The sequence below is a fragment of the Vombatus ursinus genome, unplaced genomic scaffold (assembly GCF_900497805.2).
Source record: "Vombatus ursinus unplaced genomic scaffold, bare-nosed wombat genome assembly UNPS02014868.1, whole genome shotgun sequence".
NCBI classification, from domain to species: domain Eukaryota; kingdom Metazoa; phylum Chordata; class Mammalia; order Diprotodontia; family Vombatidae; genus Vombatus; species Vombatus ursinus.
In genome coordinates this window covers 415,315-434,285 of record NW_020954646.1, presented here as the reverse complement: position 1 = coordinate 434,285, position 18,971 = coordinate 415,315, and the positions used below count along the sequence as shown (strand labels likewise).

Sequence of the window (18,971 nt, the reverse complement as noted above, 5' to 3'; positions counted from 1 at the left end):
TCTCTCCTTTTCTCTCCTCTCTCTCTCTCTGTCTCTCCTCTGTGTCCCCGTCTCTCTCTTCTCTTAGCCTCTCTCCTTCCCTCTCTGTTTCTCTCTGTCTCTCCCTTTCTCTCAAAGGCATCAAGGATTTGGATAAACTAGCAAGGGGGCCATGCCCCCCGTGGGTTGGAGGCAGACAGATGGTTCAGTGGATAGAGCACTGTTTGGGCCTGAGATCAGGAAGACCTGAGTTCAAATTGGCCTCAGACACTTTGTTGCTGTGATTCTGGGCAAGTAACTTCATCTCTGCCTGCCTCAGTTTCCTCATCTGCCGTTTGGGGTAATTGTGGGGATTCAGTGTGTAAACCTGTGTCTTCCTGATGAAAGGCCCCTGCTCTTTCTGCCCCGTGGATGGAGAAAAGATTGTACACAGCACTTAACTGCCTGTTGTCAATGATGCCATCTCTGCCCTTGGGACGCTCACGTTCTGATGGCAGAAGACAGTTTGTGGTGGGGTGGTGCTGGGTCGGGCGGGGGGGGGGGCGGCCGTCTTTCTGCAGGTGGCCTCAGTCTGTTGGGCCGCCCACCAAGCTCATGGTCAGCGGGCGGGGGTCCCGTCTGATCCGCCTCGTTTCCTCGTCTGGAGCGCCTGCCTCGGGTTGCTGTGGGCAGCCGTCTTTCTCGTCTGATGACGTCTGGCCTCCCTCGAGTCTCTGACCCTGTCTCCGCTGGCCTCCACTCCTTCTGTCGGTCCCATGTTTTCCCCCGTCAGGGGGTCTGGGCATCTGAACTTAGTCCTCCAGCTGGTGGAAAGCATGGTGCCGGCTCTTGATTTCCTTCCAGGAGCTCAGAGACCGAAGCCAAGCCTGTCATGTTACAGGCAAGGAAACCGAGTCTCCAACAGCAGAAGTGACTTATCCAAGGTCACACAGAACTTGAACCCAGTTCTTCTGATCTTACATCCAGAGGTCTTTCCATTGCAACATGACTTTGTTATCTTAGTACCTGATTGGCATCATTTCCCATCAGTTAATAATCATTTATTAAGTACCTACTGTATGCTCAGCACCATGCCACATGCTGTGGATACCCTCGAGCTCACAGTCTAGTGGGAGAGAAAGCTGGCGAGACCACTGTCCTTGGACCTCTAGTGCTGAGCACAGTGCCTGGCACACAGTGGGTGCATAATAAATGTTTGTTGACTGATTCAGGACAGAGAGCCTTCCCAGCATGGGACAGTCACGTCACGGACTGGAGAAACAACCTGGAGGCCCGAGCGTTGGGTCCTAGAGCCCCTGGGGAGGAGCCAGGTAAGCTGAGCCTCCAGAGCAGTTGGAAGGGCTGTAGAGGCCAAAGGGAGTGTCTGACTGGCCCAGAGAAGACGTCACTAGATCAGGATGCGCTCTCCCACTGTGGAGGACGCAGACGTGGCTGCGTTGGCGGCGTTGATGAGAGGCAGTAAAGCGGGGCTCCCTCCCTCTCTCCTCCCCCTCTCTGTATCTCCTCCTCTCTCTCCCCTTCCCCCTCCCTCTGCCTTTCCCCCTCCCCATCTCTTTCCCTCCTTCCCTCTCTTTCTCACCCTCTCCTTACTTCCCCCTTCCTCTTTTCCTTCCTGTCTTCTCCCTCTCACCGTCTCCTTCCCCCCCCCCCTCTTTCCCCCCCCCCCCCCCCCCCCCCTCCCCCTGCACCCACTCCCTCTCCCCCTCCCCCCTCTATTTGCTTTACTAGTTCAGTAACCACACGGAAGAAGGCTGAGAAGCCCTGCTCCAGCTTCCCTGGCTCCTGTGGGAGCGCTTGGGAAGGCTGTTTCTAGGCAACCGAGGCACTGATATCCGGAGCATCTGACGCAGCTCTGTCTGTGGCTTCATGCTGCATTTTTCTTAATGGAAATAATATTCCAGATATTCCTGCCGTCTCCTCTCCCTCGTTCCCAGGGGGAGAGTGATCGATTTGCTTGAGAGAAGAAAAAAATCCATATTCATTTGAAATACTGATGGGTGGGCCCTTTGAATGGATTCGTATACGGAATCCAGACTTAGAGGGAATGTAGAGAGATGTTTGTGCAGCATCCAGCGAGCATGAAGATCTCTGCTTTGTCCAGGCCCTTGGGTAAGTGGCTGGGCTGCAGTTGAACAAGATGGCGTGTGAAGAGCAGTCCTCCCATTGGGCATGCTTTAGTTATGTGAGCTTGAAAAAGGAATAGAAGCTAGCATTGACATAGGGCTTCAAGCAAAGCTTTACAGGTTTTATCTCACATCAACCCTGGAAGGTAGGTGTTATTATCCCCACTTTAGAGATGGAGAAACCGAGGCAAACGGTGTGACTTGCCCAGGCTCACACATCTAATAGGAGTTGGAGGCCAGATTTGAACTTGTGCTCTTCCCACGGAGCTCGCCCGGCCCCCCCCCCCCAAGGCATCCCCATGGGCCTACTCAGGAGCCCCGGCCTTCATTGTATGCCATGATCCAGAAAGCCAGATCAGGTGTCCACACCCCCTTCTTAGGCAGCCGTTTATTCCCACATCAGTTTTTGGGTGGGCAGGCCTCAGTGAGGACAGTGGCCCCACAGCACGTGTCTGGCCCCTCAGGAGCCCCATGAGGCGATCATTCTCTGCCAGCAGGCTTCTCTCCCGGCCTCACTTTTTTGTCCATCGTGCAGGCAGGGCTTTTTCGTTTCACAGATACGGAAACTGAGTCTGGGAGCATCCAAATCTCAGGGCAAGATTGGAGGCTGGTAGGAGTCCAGCTGGGTCTCCTGACTTCTGGGCCTTCCCTCCGGGCTCGACTGCCTCCCCAATAGCATCCTTCTCTGTGAGGTTCTGTTGTCCCCATTTATTTGTCTGCTCTGTTAGTCACGGCCCAGATAGCCTCCCTCGCTGACCTCCCAGAGAGGTCAGCCTGCAATGGGGACCAGGACATGCCCCCTGCCGATGAACCAGGGCCTCCCCTCGGCCATAATGTTGGCTGGGTCCTTTTACCATGTTCATGCACTGCTTACTACGTGCCAGGTACCGTGCTAACCACTGGAACTACAAAGAAAAGCAAAAACGTGGTGCACAGAGCTGGGACCCAGTGAGAAAGATGCTGGATAAATCAGCGATAACCCCAGAGGGAAGCCGCTGGCACCGAGGGGGGATCGAGGAAGGCAGCTTTCTGTGGGTGGGATTTTAGCTGGAATGTGAATGCAGCCAGGAGGCCGAGACGAGGGAGAGTGTCCCAGGCATGGGGCTCAGCCAGAGAAAGTGCTCGGGGGCGGGAGATGAAGAGTCTTGTTTTAGAGGAGCCCGGGAGGCCGGTGTCACTGAACCAAAGAGTCTGTCTTGGGGAGTCAGGTGTAAGAGGACCAGAAAAGGAGGAGGGGGCTAGGCTGCAGAGGGAGGTGATAGGGAGCCACGGCAGTCTGTGGAGTAGGGGATGACATCACTTTCATGGCTGAATGGAGGATGGATTGGAGTGGGGAAAGACTGGAGGCACGGAGACCCCCGTGCAGCTATTGCCATAGACCAGGCCTGAGGTGATGAGGGCCTGTACCAGGGTGGGGGTGGTGGCAGAGGAGAGGAGGGGGTGTATTCAGAGGTAGTGTGAAGGATTGGTGGGTCTTGACACCATATTGGATATGGGGGTGGGGGGCAGTGAGAAAAAATGAGGAATCCAGGAGGACTCCTAGCCTAGGGGTACCCTCTACAGTAACGGGGGTGGGGAGGGCTTAGGGGAAAAGATAACAGGTTCTGTTTGAACATGTTGAGTTTCAGATGTCTACTGGACGTCCAGGTCAAGATGTCTGAAGGGCAGTTGGCACTGGGAGATTGAAGGTCAGTGGAGAGGGCTGGCTGGATAGGTGGATTTGAGATCGGCAGCATAGAGATGGTCATTGATGATCACCCGGTGAAGTCGGATAGAGGGAGAAGGGAAGAGGGCCAGGACCAAGCCCTGAGGGGCCCAGGGTTAGAGGGTGTGGTCTGAAGGGGGAACCAGCCCGGGAGGGGGAGGAGCATGGAGAGAATGAGGGCAGTTTGGGGGGATGACGAGGTTGGAGGTTGGACTGCAGGTAGTGGGAGGGGAGGAAGCACAGGCAGCTTGTTACCTGCCAGCTGGACATCCCCTAGCCTGCACCCTAGGAAGGAAAGAGGTCTGAACGGTGGAGGAGGGTTCGACCCCCCAGCTCGGGGCTCTGCCTTGGTTCCACGGGTCCTTGTTCCCTGCCCAGAGTTCAGCCTCTGGAATCACTGCCGCCCCTGGGCAGGCTCGGGCCCTGCTCTCTGGGGAGCTTTGGCTCTTCTCGGACTCTGGGAGGATTCAGGGCTGGTCTGGCTTTGATTTGACCTCTTACTGGTGGGGGGTGATAGGCAGTTGTTTGACACCCACCCTTTCTGTCCTGGCGGGTTTGGGCTCTGTGGGCCAGGTGTCATGGCCCTCATGGCTTCTTTTTCCTCCTATAGCTCTGCCTTCTCCCCAACAAAGGACCCGCAAAGAGGCAACAATGACTTCGGGGCTCCTTTCAGCCATGCCTCAGGTGAGTTAAGATTTCTTCACTCCAAGTATAGATCGATTTGTTGGCTTGAACCTCTCTCTTCTTTACCCACCCTGGTTCCATCCAGGGATCTCCGTCTCACTCCTCCCCAGAACACTGGATTTTTCTCAAGGTGCCAGACTATTGATAAGTCATCTAGGCTAGAACCCTTGTGTCATCTCAGGGCGCAGGGATTTCAGAGGCCTTCGAGAGTGGGCCCTGGGTAGTGGACTCATTCCTCAGAGAGCCTAGACCTCCAGGCAGCCAAGATCGCTGCTGATCATTTAGATTGCGTGAAGGGTCCACACAGAGGGGGACGGGCCCAGAGGCTGGGCCAAGGATAATGCCGTGAAGCTGAGGGAGAAATGGGAAATCCCACACATCACATGGTGAAGGTGACTTGGCTAGATTGCAGTTCCAGTGAGAAAGATCTGGGGGCTTTAGTGGACCCCAGTAAGCTCACCATGCCTGCCAGAAAAGACCACTAATAAGAGGAACTTGGGCTGCAGAAGAGAGGATTTGTGTCTACACTCCTACTGCTGTGGCAGCCCCTCCACTAACTTTGCCAAGAAAACCCGAAACGGGGTCACAGAGAGTTGGACGAGACTGAAAAACACCTGAATGACAGCATGAAGGTGTGGGGGCCTCCCAGGTCTTCCTTACTTGGAGGCCAGCTATCCACCCATCCCAGCACACCAGCTCTCACCTGGATCCTATCTGGGAAGCCTCTGTGCGTTTGAAATTCATTTTTCAGCACAGTGAGAACTAGCTCGATCGCATTACTACTTTGTATGAGGACTTAACTTTAGCACCTTTTAATAAGCCCCTGAGGTGATGAGGGCCTGTACCAGGGTGGGGGTGGTGGCAGAGGAGAGGAGGGGGTGTATTCAGAGGTGATGTGAAGGATTGATGGGTCTTGACACCATATTGGATATGGGGGTGGGGGGCAGTGAGAGAAAATGAGGAATCCAGGAGGACTCCTAGGTATGAGGCTAGTTTTCAAGATTTGATGGGCGTCACATGAAGGAGGCATGAGAATGTTCTTGTTGACCCTTGAGGGCAGAACCAGGAGCCAAGGGTGAGGGCCCTGGAGAGGAAGATTGAGGTTAGAAGGGCCTGATGAGAGATGGCGTGGAGGGAGTTGTGGCAGGATTTCTCAGCTGCCCGGGCATGGGATGGGGCACAGGAGGGTTGGGAGCCTGGGTGACTGAGGTCAGCAGTGATGGGGAGGGTTTGGGAGGAAAGATAATGAGCTGGATGTCACTCTGACTGTCCAAAAGGCATCACCAGGCAAAAGGTGGTGAGCTGCGTGGGGACAGGAGTGGAATACGTGGGAGGTCACCAAGCAAGAGACTGGAGAAAGAGAAGAGAAGAGGGCCAAAGGCAGGCATGCCCTTGGGTACAGGCAATGCTGTGGTAGAGGCAACTGAGAAAGAGAGGTCAGACAGGGAGGAGGGCCAAGAGAAGCCTCCAGGGAGGCTGGGGACAGGCCGGCGGATGGGGCCATGAGGAGATTGCTGGTGGCTCACACAGGGAATATTATTCTGTTCCCATTCTTCGATTAATTTTGTATCGGTGACTGAGAGTTCCTTGGAGATTGAAGTCTCTGCTTCTTTCTCCAGTCCCGTCCGTCCATGGAATATCCTCTCTCCCTCATGCGTTTTGACCTTGTTTGTCAGCCTTCTGTGTATTTCTCTTTTCTCTTTGACTCTGGTGTATGGGGCTTATTAAAAGATGCTAAAGTTACGTCCTCATACAACGTAGTAATGTGATCGAGCTAGTTCTCACTTCGCTGAAAAATGAATTTCAAACACACAGAGGCTTCCCAGATAGGATCCAGGTGAGAGCTGGTGTGCTGGGACGGGCAGATAGCTGGCCTCCAAGTAAGGAAGACCTGGGTGTAAGACGCCCCACTCTGGTCGTCCTGGCCTAGAGCGCCCCAGGCAGCTTTCTAAGACAAGAAATACAGACCCCATTTGGGGTTTTCTTGGCAAAGTCAGTGGAGTGGCTGCCACTCCCGTTAGGAGTATAGACGTAACTCCTCTCTTCTGCAGCCCAAGTTCCTCTTATCAGCGGTCTTTTCTGGCAGGCATGATGAACTTGCGGGGGCCCACTAAAGACCCCAGAAGTTTCTCACTGGAACTGCAGTCTAGCCTTTGGTAAGGGAGGTTTCCCCACCCTGATGAAATCTCAGGGGCAGACCTCTGCTCACCTCCTCCCCATCTCAAAATGATCGAGGGATCAGGGGTTTCTAACAGCCAGAGTCACCGGGTCCAGCCTACCAAGGTGCTCTGTAGCCTATGCTGACCAATCCAGAGAGCCCTGGAGACTTTTGGAACGCGTATGACATCAAGCCTGCGGTTTGTGTTTGTTTTCCTGCATTCAGGCCGTCTTTTGGCAGGATTTCACCCAGCTTCAGTGGGTAAAGCACGAATTATGTCTTTGAACGTGCAAGCAGGGAATGAACAATCGATGTTAGATTTAGGGAGGCTGAGCTGTAATCTTGAGATGGAGAGGCAAGCAAGCCAGAGCTGGGTAGCTTTGGTTTTTAACAGACTAATCCCCTAAATATTTTTTCCATTATTTGCCTTGATTTTTTTTTTCACCTTTTGTTCCTTCAGATGAATTTTGTTAATATTTTGTCTAGTTCGAGCAAGTAACTCCTTAGTGATTTGATAGTAAATGATAGTAAATCTGTAATTTAATTGATAGTTTCATCATTTTAATTATGTTGGTATCCAGCCAGAAAGAATTAATTTTTTTCTCCAATTATTTGTCTTCCTTTTTTTCTGTTAAGAGTATCTTGTAGTTGTATTCATATAACTTCTGTCTGTGTCTTGGTAGATGGGATCCCAGATACTTGATATACTTTGTAGCTATTTTAAGTGGGTTTATTTATTTATTTATTTATTTGCTAACTTACTTATTTATTTTGGTGAGACAATTGGGGTTAAGTGACTTGTCCAGGATCACACAGCTAGTAAGTGTTATATGTCTAGAGGCAGGATTCAGGATTTAAACTCAGGTCCTCCTGACTCCAGGGCTGGTGCTCTATCCACTGCGCCACCTCGCTGCCCCCTGGATTTTCTTTTTCTATCTCTTCCTGCTAGGTTTTGTTAATAGTATACAGAAATGCTGATGATTTTTGTGGGTTTATTTTTTTAACCTGCTACTTGGCTGAAGTTATTAATCATTTTAATTAATTTTTAGTTGAACCTCTGCGGTTCTCTAAGTTGTTTCCTAGCTTTCTTTCCATCCCCGATTGGCCTTTGTGATTTGCTTCTGCATTTTGGTGATTGGTCATTTGTTAGGATGTATGACTCCTGGACACAATGAATGCCTTCCCCAGCCTCTAAGGCCAGCATCATAGTGATTCCTCAGAGAATGGAGGATGTCTTTCATGACTGCTGCCATGCCTCACAGCTGAATGCAGGAGGAGGCATCAGCAAAATTCCTCCACTGATCCTGACCCCAAAAGAGAGAGCCTTTAGTTATCCAGTCCCGTTCCCTTCAAGCCCCAGACAACTTGGGCAGGACCCTCGGCCACCTTCCAGAAATCAGCGGAGATGAAGCTCTTACTGGCCCCATCCCTCACGGCTCTCTAACGTGCCAGTCACTGAGTTGGCAGCTCAGCCCACCGGGGGGACTTGCCCGGACCTGAGCCTCCTGATTTGTGAACTTTGTATCCCCCCCATCACTTACCTCTGTGCCGGGTACGTTGAAGGGCTTACTCCATGCACCCCTCCCCAGTTCCTCACCAGATTGTGAGCTCTGTGAGGCTCTGTAGGTCCCCCGGCACCCAGCGCTGCTCGTCTGCGCACAGGTAAGTGTGACAGTAACTGGGGGTGATAACCGAGTCTCCACTGTCTGAAATGAGCTGTGGTTTGGGAGAAACAGCTGAGGGGCCTGAGTGCTTGGAGATGGGGAGAACATGTTGTACTTCATTACGTTACTCTTGGGATCTGGCCTCTCTCAGATCATCTCCCCCAAAGCAGCGGGGTCAGTAATGGAGAACGCGATTGCTAACAAGGGATAAGTAGTTCGGGTGTGCATGCTTGGGTCACATCAATCGATGTATGTGGATTCTCTTTGTGTGCTGTGATACTTTGTAGTGTATACCTTCCTTGGGACTCGGGTTAGAGGGGATTTGTCGGGTGAATGCAAGTGACAAAAAGGCTATCAGTGTGAGGCTAGGTGTGGCATGAACTGAGGAGGTGGCGGTCAGTACTGGATGTGAAATAGCCCAGACTCTCCATGCAGTGAGAACTCCTTATGTACGTTGTTGGTTAGCCATTTTTCAGTCACGTCTGACTCTTCGTGACCTCATTGGGGGTTTTCTTGGCAAAGATACTGGAGTGGTTTGCCGTTTCCTTCTCCAGCTCATTTCACAGATGAGGAGACTGAGGCAAACAGGGTGAAGTGACTTGCTCAGGGTCACACAGCTAATAAGGGAGGGAGGCCAGATTTGAACTCAGGAAGATGGATCTTCCTGACTCCAGGCCAGGTACTCTATCCACTATACCATCTAGCTGCCTCTTCTAAAGAATGCCTTATAAATTCTGCTAACTCCATGTTTCCTCCGCGGTCTGCGTACAGTGTGACCGCAGGCTGAGCAGGTTTGCTGTTTGCTGTTGCAGGCAGCACTGACGTTCAGGGACGTGGCCGTGGACTTCACCCGGGAGGAGTGGAAACGCCTGAGCTCAGCCCAGAGGGACCTGTACAGGGACGTGATGCTGGAGAACTATGAGAACCTGGTCTCTGTGGGTAAGCAGGGCCGCCCCATGGAATGGCCTCTCCATTGGGATGGCTTTGAATTCCCTCTTGGTAAAGCCTGCGGGGAAGGGAGAGGAAGGCACCTAAAGTGCTTCTCTGAACTTTTGGCTTTTGTGGATGTGGGGAGGCTCCAGAGTCCTTTATAGTTCTGTTCCCTGCTTCTGGGCGAAAGGCTCTTGTTTGTGCAAAGGGCCAGGTTCAGCGTGCTGAGCAGGGCGACAGCTTCCCAGCTCTCAGCAGCCCCAGGCCAAAGATCCTTCAGTAAAGTCCCAGAGCAGAAGTGGGAAGACGTGAAAAGTCCTCGTTCTCCAGTGGGGAGTGGGTCAGATGCACCCATTGTCTTTCTGAACCCAGACCATGTTTGGGATACATTCCCTCAGAGAACCTTTCTACCACCTTCTGGGCCTGCTTCATATGCTCTCCTGTCTCTCTGCCTGAGCAGGACTTCCCGTTTCTAAACCCGAGGTGATCTGCCGCCTCGAGAGGGGAGAAACCCCCTGGCTGCCCCGGCGAGGAGCCTCCAGGGCCACTTGTCCAGGTGAGTGAGGAGGAGGGAGGCCCGGGGAGTGACCTTCTGGTGCCAGCAGCAGCAGAGTTAGGGGGCGTGATGCTTGCCATTTGTACCTTTAGGACAGCAGATTTTCGTCAGAAACCGTTTTTGTTTACAAGCTGCACTGTCCTAAGTCTTGCCTTTGGTGGTGGGAAGCTTTCCTCTTTGTCGGTTCAGGGCCGGCTATCTTTGTTGCCCATCGATTCCTACTTGTGTGATAGGTGAGGATTTTTGCCTCTACAGTTACCGTAAGTATATCCTACAGGTGTCTTTAAAATGAAAACTGTTTCAGATCGTTGATTTGGAATGTGAGATGGATCTGATTGCATTCTTTTGGCCACACTGCAATCTGTGTTTCCCTACCAAGGTCTCACGGTTGGTATAGACTTCAGAAACCATCCTGTCCAAGCCCTCCTGGGCCATACTCCCTTGGACAGTGTCCCCAGCAAGTGAAAGGGAAACCACCCTTCTGAAGGCTCCACGTTCTGCTTCCTTCTGTGATTCAAATCTGCCTCTGGGACTTCATCCGTCTTCACTGCTTCTGCCATCTGAATTCTGATAGAATAGCTATCCCTAAATTTGTCCTTTTTAGAACAAAAGACTTTTGACATCCCTATTTCCTTCGCCTGATCTTTGTACGGTGAAATCTTGGAGTCCTTTGCTTTCCTGGTCACCTTCCCCTGGCTGCTTTCCAGTCCATCAGTGTCCCTTCTACAACGTAGCATCCCAGTGTGGTCAGCTAGGCCAGCCTACAGTGGGACCTGCCCCTTGCCGGCGGAGTCACACTGGGCATGTTGTGGACTTACCAAGCAGGAAGTCCACTAAGGTCCTCAGGCCTTTTTCAGCTGAACTGCTCAAGGAGAGGGTTTTTCGTTTTCTTTATCAAGTTGGCCCGTTTGAACATTTCAGGATTTCTACGGTTCTTGCCAATTCAAGGATCTCCCAGCTTTTTATCACTTGCAAAACACTGATAAAAAGGTTTTATTGAAGAGTCATTCTCATCCCCATTGTTTGATCAGCTTAGATTTAGCCAAATCTCATCATATTTTGTGACCTCGGTTGTAGTTCTGGAATCATCCTATTCTGTTTTTCTCTTTTTTTACCCAGGACCAGGTTTTGGTTATTGCTGCTTTAGCCACCAATTTGAGAATTAGCAATGCAAGTGTCACTTAATCCTTTTTGTTTCTTTATACTTCTTGGGTATTGATGTCTGTCTGGTCTTCACATAAGTTTATGTCCTCCTTTTGTGTAATTCTGTGAAGTGGCATATGTACACACAGCAGGAAGGAGGGAGAGGGACTTAGAGAAGGGGAGAGGGGAGGGGCAGAGAGAAATACTGACTGTGTCTTCTGCCATGTAATTACATACTAGGTTTATATAATTGTATACTACATATTATATATATATAATATATAATATAATGTATATATAATATATATGCTAGGTGTATATATTGTATACTCGGTGTATATAATGTAATATGCTAGATCAGATTTATCTTGCTGGTGCTAGTCATCTTAATTTTTTGTTTTTGAATTCTTGGACATTCTTACATTTTTCTCATTGTTGCCACCTTCTGAACCATCGTTTTGTCTTAGATTTCCAGTAGTTTTCCAAGTGAATCATTTTTGAGCTCATTTTTCCATTTCTTGTGGGGTTTTTCTTTCCTCTCTCGTTTTTGCCGTTTTTATGTCTGATATGATGGAAAATGCTATCCACATCCAGAGAAAGAATTGATGGAGTCTGAATGCTGATTGAAGCATACTATTTTCACTTTATTTTTTTCGTGGTTTTTTTCCTTTTATAAATTCTGGTTTTTTTTTTTGCAAACTTTCTTCATTGTCTGATATTTTGTTTGTTTTCCATGTCTATTTTTAACTATTACTTCCATCTTCATCTTGCCCTAAGATTTTGTAGTCACACAGTTCCTTCTGTAAGAGGTATGATATAATGAATAGAGATTTGGCCTTGGACTCAGGAAGACCTGGGTTCAGATTCTGCCTCTACTGCATTCTAGCTGTTGGGTCCTGGGCGAATCATTGAATTTCTCAGAGCATGCCCCAGGTAGCCATTTCCTAAGACTTGACAACGAAGAGAATGTTTTATCTGTGTCAATAAAAGAGTTCTTCATCAGGAGTTCCCTACTCTAATGAAATCACAGATCTGGTATAGAAAGAATACTTTTTCACTGGGTTTATTTATCATTTTATTGTGGGTTTTTTTTTTAAGGTTTAACTGTTTTCTGTTAAAAATCATATCTTTTCTCTCCCCATTTTTCATAAGCTATAAATGAAAAAAAAATTAGGAAAAATTAAACCCTTGTAACAATCACACACAATTAAGCAGAACACATTTTCATCTTGTCCGTCTCTCCTTCTGCTCTTTGAGCCTGTTCTCTTGGCCTGCAGGTGGCAGCAGCCTGGCTTCTTCTGGCCTTTCTGATCGCAGCTGGCCATTGCCTTGATCAGATTTCTTAAACCTTTCACAGTGTTGTTGTTATTGGATAACTCTTATCTTCTTTTGGCTCACTTCTTTGGATTCATTTTGTACTAGTCTTCCTAGATTTCTCTGAAACAATCTCTTTCTTCCACCATTTCTTATAGAATTACAACAATATTTCATTCATTTACATCAGATGATCTTTTTCAGCCCCTATTGCTAGGTATCACCTTAGATTCCAGTTCTTTGCCAGTGTAAAAAGAGCTGCTATAAATTTTGTATATATATGTGTCCTTTTCCTCTTTCTCTGATCTCTTTGGGGCACAGTAATGGTATCAGTGGATCCAAGAGTTTTCCCAGTTTAATGACTTTTGGGATATAATTCCAAATTGGTTTTCCTAATGGCTGAACCAATTCTTGCAACTTCACCAGAAGTGCATTCTTGTTGTGTTTTGAGAAAATTATAACTTTGTTTCTGGTGTTACTGTTGATGTACCAGTATGTTTCCCTTTTGGCATTTTTTTCCTCAGCTTCATTGATCCTTACCTTTTAAAAATTGAGTCAGACTTTGTTTCCTCATTTTAAAAAATAAACCAAATGTTTGAAGGTAATATTGCTCTTTTTTTAACATTCATTTTTTATAAAATTTTGAGTTCCAAATTTTCTCCCTTCTTCCTTACCTCTCCCCTCCTCAAGATGGTAAGTGATTTAGGTTATATATGTGCAGTCATGAAAAGCTTTTTTCCATATTAGTCATGTTGTGAAAGAAGAAAGAGTTTGCAAAAAAAAAAATTTACAAAAGGAAAAAAACACAAAAAAAATAAAGTGAAAATAGTATGCTTCGATCAGTATTTAGACTCCATCAGTTCTTTCTCTGGATGTGGATAGCATTTTCCATCATGAGTTTTTTGGAGTTGTTTTAGATCCTTGCATTGCTAAGAAGAGCTTAGTCAATCATAGTTGACCATTGCACATTGTTACTACGTACAGTGTTCTCCTGGTTCTGCTCATTTCACTCAGCATCAGTTCATGTGAGTCTTTCCAGGTTTGTTTGAAATCATCCTGCTTGTCATTTCTTAGAGCATAATAGTATTCCATTACAATCATATACCACAGCTTGTTCAGCTATTCCCCCATGGATGGGCATCCCTTTGATTTCCATTTCTTGGCCATCACAGAAAGAGCTGCTGTAAATGCTTTTGTCCATGTACGTCCTTTTCCCTTTTTTATGACCTGCTTGGGAGACAGACGTAGAGGCGGTATTGCTGGCTGATTGCCTCTGGGCGTAGTTCCAGATTGCTCTCCACAATGGTTGGATCAGTTCACAACTCCAACAAAGTTCATTAGTGTCCCACTTTTCTCACATCTTTTCCAACATTTACAGTTATCCCTTCCATATTGTGGGAATTAGGGGCTTGGAGCCCCTGGGATCTGGAAAATCCACGTAAAATTTTTTTGACTCTCCCTTCGTACCAAAGAAAAAGTCTGAATTATTATGAGATTAAAAGATAAAATGTGTTGATCTTACACAGTACTGTACATATGTTTTGTGCATTTCTGAGTTCCTAAACTTTTTCTCTGTGTCATCTCCTGGCATTTGTGTGTCATCTGCAGGTTCCATGAACTCCCCCAAAATTCCCATTTGATTCCTTATGCCAGCCTGCAATGTATTAAAACCTTGATGGGGAAAATTGTGATGTGGAAGGGATAACTGTTTTATTTTCCTTTTCTGTCACATTAACCAATCTGATAGATGTGAGGTGGTACTTCAAAGATGTTTTAATTTGCGTTTATATAATTAATAGGGATTTAGATCATTTTTTATGTGACTGTAGATTCATCTAAAAACTACCTCTTGCTATCCTTTGACCATTTTATCAATTGAGAAATGACTTGTATTCTTATAAATTTGACTGAGTTCTCTATATATTTGAGAAATGAGGCCTTTATGAAAGATACTTGTAAAAATTGTTTCCCAGCTTTCTGCCTTCCTTCTAATCTTGCTTGCATTGGTTTTGTTTGTACAAAATTAGTTTAATGTCAATAAGGTAATTTTGCTCTTTTGAGGTGGTTATTAAGGAAGTAGGTTACCTAGTAACTTCAGATTTCTCCTATCTTTTCAAAAGTATCTGATTTTAGAGCCAAGAAAAACTCCTGAGTCCAAGGCCAGCATTATTTCTACTCTCCCTTGCTGCCTTTTCTGTCTGCAGTGTGAGGCTTAAGACTGCTTGCCATGTTGTCATTTATCCCTTCATTGTGGCTCTGTAAATTATCCAGCCTGGTAAAATTCACCTATCATCCAGGCCCTGCTTCACCATTTGGTTTGGAAATAATGTGGTAGCCTTTGTGAAATGCTTTGCTTAACTCTAAAATACCCAATATCTATAGCATTCCTTCCCCAGCCATTTGATCCATCTTTATCAGGAAAGAAAACGAGGTGAGTTGTACGTGATTTGTCCTTTCTGAACTGATAGTGGGTCTTAGGGATCACCTCTTTTTCAGTGGGCCCACAGTCTCTCTGATGTTGGTTCTGAATTTTGCCATGCAAGAGTCTTTGCCGTTCTGTCCCTTTCCTGAACATTAGGCATTTTCCCAAAGATTATCAACAGTGGTTCTCAGAGGATGTCTCAAAAGTGCTTTCAGTACCCTGGAATAGAATTGGCTTAGCCTTAGCCTCTTCATTCAGAACTCTTTTGTGTTTGAAACTGAGTCCCACTCGATGATTTTGGATTAGGAAATGTTGCAGTTAATCTCTATTGGCTAAGTACAAGCAGGTGCTTGGGGAGCTTCTTGGACAGAGCGTCTCTTTCTTCATCAAGAGCTCTGGCTTGGAGCTCTTCGCATCAAGCTTTCAAAGCGTAAAAAGAAGTGACTCACAGCTAATTCAGTAATAAATGATGGAGCTAATTAACAATTTATAAGAGGCAAAATCTTAACAAGATTCAGCAGTTATTCAGATACAGGTTTGTAATGCACAGTTTTGTGACATTTTGACATTAATTATCAATTTCTAAAATAAGGAAAACATATTGGGTTGAAGTATACTATGTATAGTTAGTACATACTTGGTTGGCTCTTGGGCCCTCAGCAAGTCTGCCTAGGTCTCGATTTCTAAAAGCCTTGGTGTCTGTAAGTCCAGCAAGATCCCAGAGTCCTCGGCCGCCCCATTTTGCATATGCATCCTCCTGCTCAGTTTCTCCCCTTAGCAATTGTTTACAGATCACTTTGTTTTTTTCCTTCATCTTGTGAAAACAGAATCTAGGCCTTATTTTTGTTTTGCACAGCCCAAAAAACAGGGATGATTGATAATGTCTGTTTTTTTTCCAGGTTCCCATAGTCAGGAGACTAACTGTGACAGCAACAACTTGCCTTCCAAGCAGGACGTTGTTATAGGAGCACCTTCTAAGGAAAGACTGGCAAAGAATTGGTATTCCAAGGTGGGAGAAACTTGGGAGGGTGCTGTCAGGTTAGGGAGACAGCAGTGCAGCCCGGAGGGACGCTCCAAACAAGTAACGGGCACAAATGGAAAGCCATTTAACAAGGCAAGCGTTCCTGAAGGTGATACGTTTGGAAGAAGTTTGAATCTGGAGTCCGTCTTTGTTACTCTGCAGAGAACTCCTACAGAAAAAAGTGTCCAAAATCATACAGTTGCAAAGAGCATGAAACAGTTTTCAGAACTATTTAAATGTAGTAGAATCCCCCTTGGGAAGATGCTTTGTAAGTATAATAAATGTGTAAAGTCCTTCAGTTATCACTCTGATCTCATTCAGTTTCGTAGACAGCATACTGGAGAAAAGCTGTATGAACGTAATGAACATGGGAAAGCCTTCAGCAAAAGACCATACCGTACTCAACGTAAGAAAATTCGTAATCGAGAGAAACGTTATATATGTAACGAATGTGGAAAAGCCTTTAGTCAGTGGGGAAGCCTTATTGATCATCTGAGAATCCATACCGGAGAGAAACCTTTTCAGTGTAATGAATGTAAGAAAACCTTCAGCCAGAGGGGAACCCTTATCAGGCATCATAGAATTCACACTGGAGAAAAGCCCTTTGAATGTAATGAATGTGGGAAAGCCTTTGGCAACAATTCCTGTCTTACGCTGCATCAGAGAATTCATACTGGAGAGAAACCTTATATATGCAATGAATGTGGGAAAGCCTTTAGTGGGCGGCAAAACATGATCCATCATCAGAGAATTCATACAGGAAAGAAACCATATCAGTGTAAAGAATGTGGGAAAGCCTTTCGACACAGGGCATCCTTTGTGTGTCATCAGAGAATGCATACCGGGGAAAAACCTTTTCACTGCAATGAATGTGGGAAAGCATTTAGACGGAAGGAAAACCTTACTGCACACAGGAGAATTCATACTGGAGAGAAACCCTTTGAATGTAATGAATGTGGGAAAACTTTCAGCAACAATTCTTGCCTTACTTTACATCAGAGAATTCATACTGGAGAGAAACCCTACAAATGTAATGACTGTGGAAAAGACTTTAGGCATAGAGCATCCTTTACCTATCATCAAAGAGTTCATTCTGGAAATAAACCATATAACTGTAAGGAATGTGGCAAAGCTTTCAGTCAAAGAGCTAATCTTATTGAACATATGAGAATTCATACTGGAGAAAAACCTTTTGAATGTTACCAGTGTGGAAAAGCCTTCATCAATAATGCACGACTTACAGTACATCAGAGATTTCATACTGGAGTGAAACCTCATGAATGTAATGAATGTGGTAAAGCTTTCATGCACAAGGCAAGCCTCACAGCACATCAGAGAATTCATACTGGAGAGAAACCCTATAAATGTAGTGAATGTGGGAGAGCCTTCAACCAGAGTGCACATCTTATGAGGCATCAGAGAATTCATACTGGAGAGAAACCTCGCAAGCCTAATGAAAATAAGAAGACAGCCAACCAGTTGGGAATCCTTAGTGCAAATGAGTCAGCAAATACTAGAGAGAATCTTTATCATTGTGATGAATGTGGGAAAGGTTTTAGGCAGAAATCATACCTTTCTCTCCATCAGAGAATTCACACCGGAGAAAAACCTTATCATTGTAATGAATGTGGAAAAGCCTTCATTGGGAGGGGACAGCTCAATACACATAAAAGAATTCACACTGGAGAGAAACCCTTTGAGTGCAGTGACTGTGGGAAGGCCTTCAGCCGAAAGGAACACCTTACCGCCCATGAGAGAACTCACACCGGAGAGAAACCCTATCAGTGTAAAGAATGTGGAAAGACATTTAGCCAGAACTCACACCTTACAGTACATCAGAAAACTCACACTGGAGAGAAACCATTTTTGTGTAATGATTGTGGAAAAGGATTTAGCTACAGGACCTCCCTTATTTCACATCAGAGAATTCATACTGGAGAGAAGCCCTTTGAGTGTAGTGTATGTGGTAAAAACTTTAGTCATAGACCATCACTTATTAAACATCAAATAATTCATACTGGAGAGAAACCTTTTGAATGTCTTAAATGTGGGAAAAGCTTTACTCACAGGTCATCATTTATTAAACATCAAAGAGTTCATAATGGAGAGAAAGCCTGCTAGTAAAATGAATGAACAAAAGCCTTTAACCAGAGGGGAAAGCTTAGAAGGGATTAATGCTGAAGAATAAGCCTTTGATTATTGAATGTGAAAGCTTTTGTCATGGTTCTTGATTAACTTGTTTTCAGAGACCTGAAAGTTGGAGGCGGCCTGATGTGAGTACTGGACTTGGAGTCAGGAAGACTTCAATTCAGATCTTCTCTCTTGACACTTTCTAGCCATGTGACCCTGAGCAAATCAAAATCTCTTTGGGCCCAGTTTCCAAATCTGTCAAATGGAGATGATCGCACCTACCTCACTAGATTGTTGTGAGGATAAAATGAGATAACGTACTTAAAGCACTTTGCAATCTTTAGAGCGCTATATAACCGAGCTGTTATTTTTTATCCCTGGTGATAAACTGCAGAAAAGCCTAGACTGTGGGAGAGCCTTTTTCCCAAGGTGATATCCTACTGTACGTCAGAGAATTTATACTGGTGAAAAAAAATTCCCTAAGTTTACCAAATGAGGTAAAGTCTTTTTTTTTTAATTAAAGTTTTATTTTTTTAATTAACAGAAATCTGTTTTCTTTCCCTCTCATACCCCTCGCTTCATCAGGGGGAAAAAAAAGTTCCTTGAAACAGATATGCAAAATCAAACCAAACAGATTCCCTCATCGATTGTGTTAAAAAATAAATGTCTCCTTCTGCACCCTGAATCCATTCCCTCTCTGATACAACGTGGATAGCATGCTTCATCATTAGTCTACTGCAATCATGGGTAGTCCTTGGATTGATCATAGTTCTTACTGCTTTCAAAATTGTCTCTGCAGTATTGTTATATAAATTTGTCCTAGTTTTCCTTGTTTCATTCTTCATCACTTTATAGAAGTCTTCAAAATTATCCTTTTATGGCATTGATATTACAGTATAAATTATTATGACTGCTCACTCTGCTCTGCGTCAGTTCATATAAGGCTTTCTTTGTCTGTGAAATCATTTTTTTCCGCATTTCTTAACGGCATAATAGAATTCCATCACATTCATATGCCACAATTTGTTCAGCTGTTCTCCAGTTGATGGGCATCCCTTTAGTTTCCAGATTTTTTTTGTCACCACAAAAAGCTGCTACAAGTATTCTTCTACACAAAACACCCTTTTCCTCTTTCTTTGGTC

The 18,971-nt window shown here is 46.0% G+C and overlaps 1 protein-coding gene across 2 annotated transcripts; it reads left to right on the top strand.

The window, feature by feature from the left end:
- The first annotated feature begins 812 nt into the window (after positions 1–812).
- LOC114028029 (zinc finger protein 665-like) lies at positions 813–18,680 on the top strand. Of its 2 annotated transcripts, none has more exons than XM_027842214.1 (6): positions 813–1,289; positions 3,731–3,790; positions 4,418–4,491; positions 9,126–9,252; positions 9,704–9,799; positions 15,578–18,680. In XM_027842214.1, exons 3-6 carry the CDS (start codon positions 4,459–4,461, stop codon positions 17,818–17,820), a joined length of 2,499 nt encoding a protein of 832 aa, XP_027698015.1. In that variant the 5' UTR covers positions 813–1,289; positions 3,731–3,790; positions 4,418–4,458; the 3' UTR covers positions 17,821–18,680. The 2 variants fall into 2 exon arrangements, with proteins under 2 accessions (XP_027698015.1, XP_027698016.1); XM_027842215.1 differs by having other exon boundaries at positions 3,725–3,790.
- The last annotated feature ends 291 nt before the right edge of the window (positions 18,681–18,971 follow it).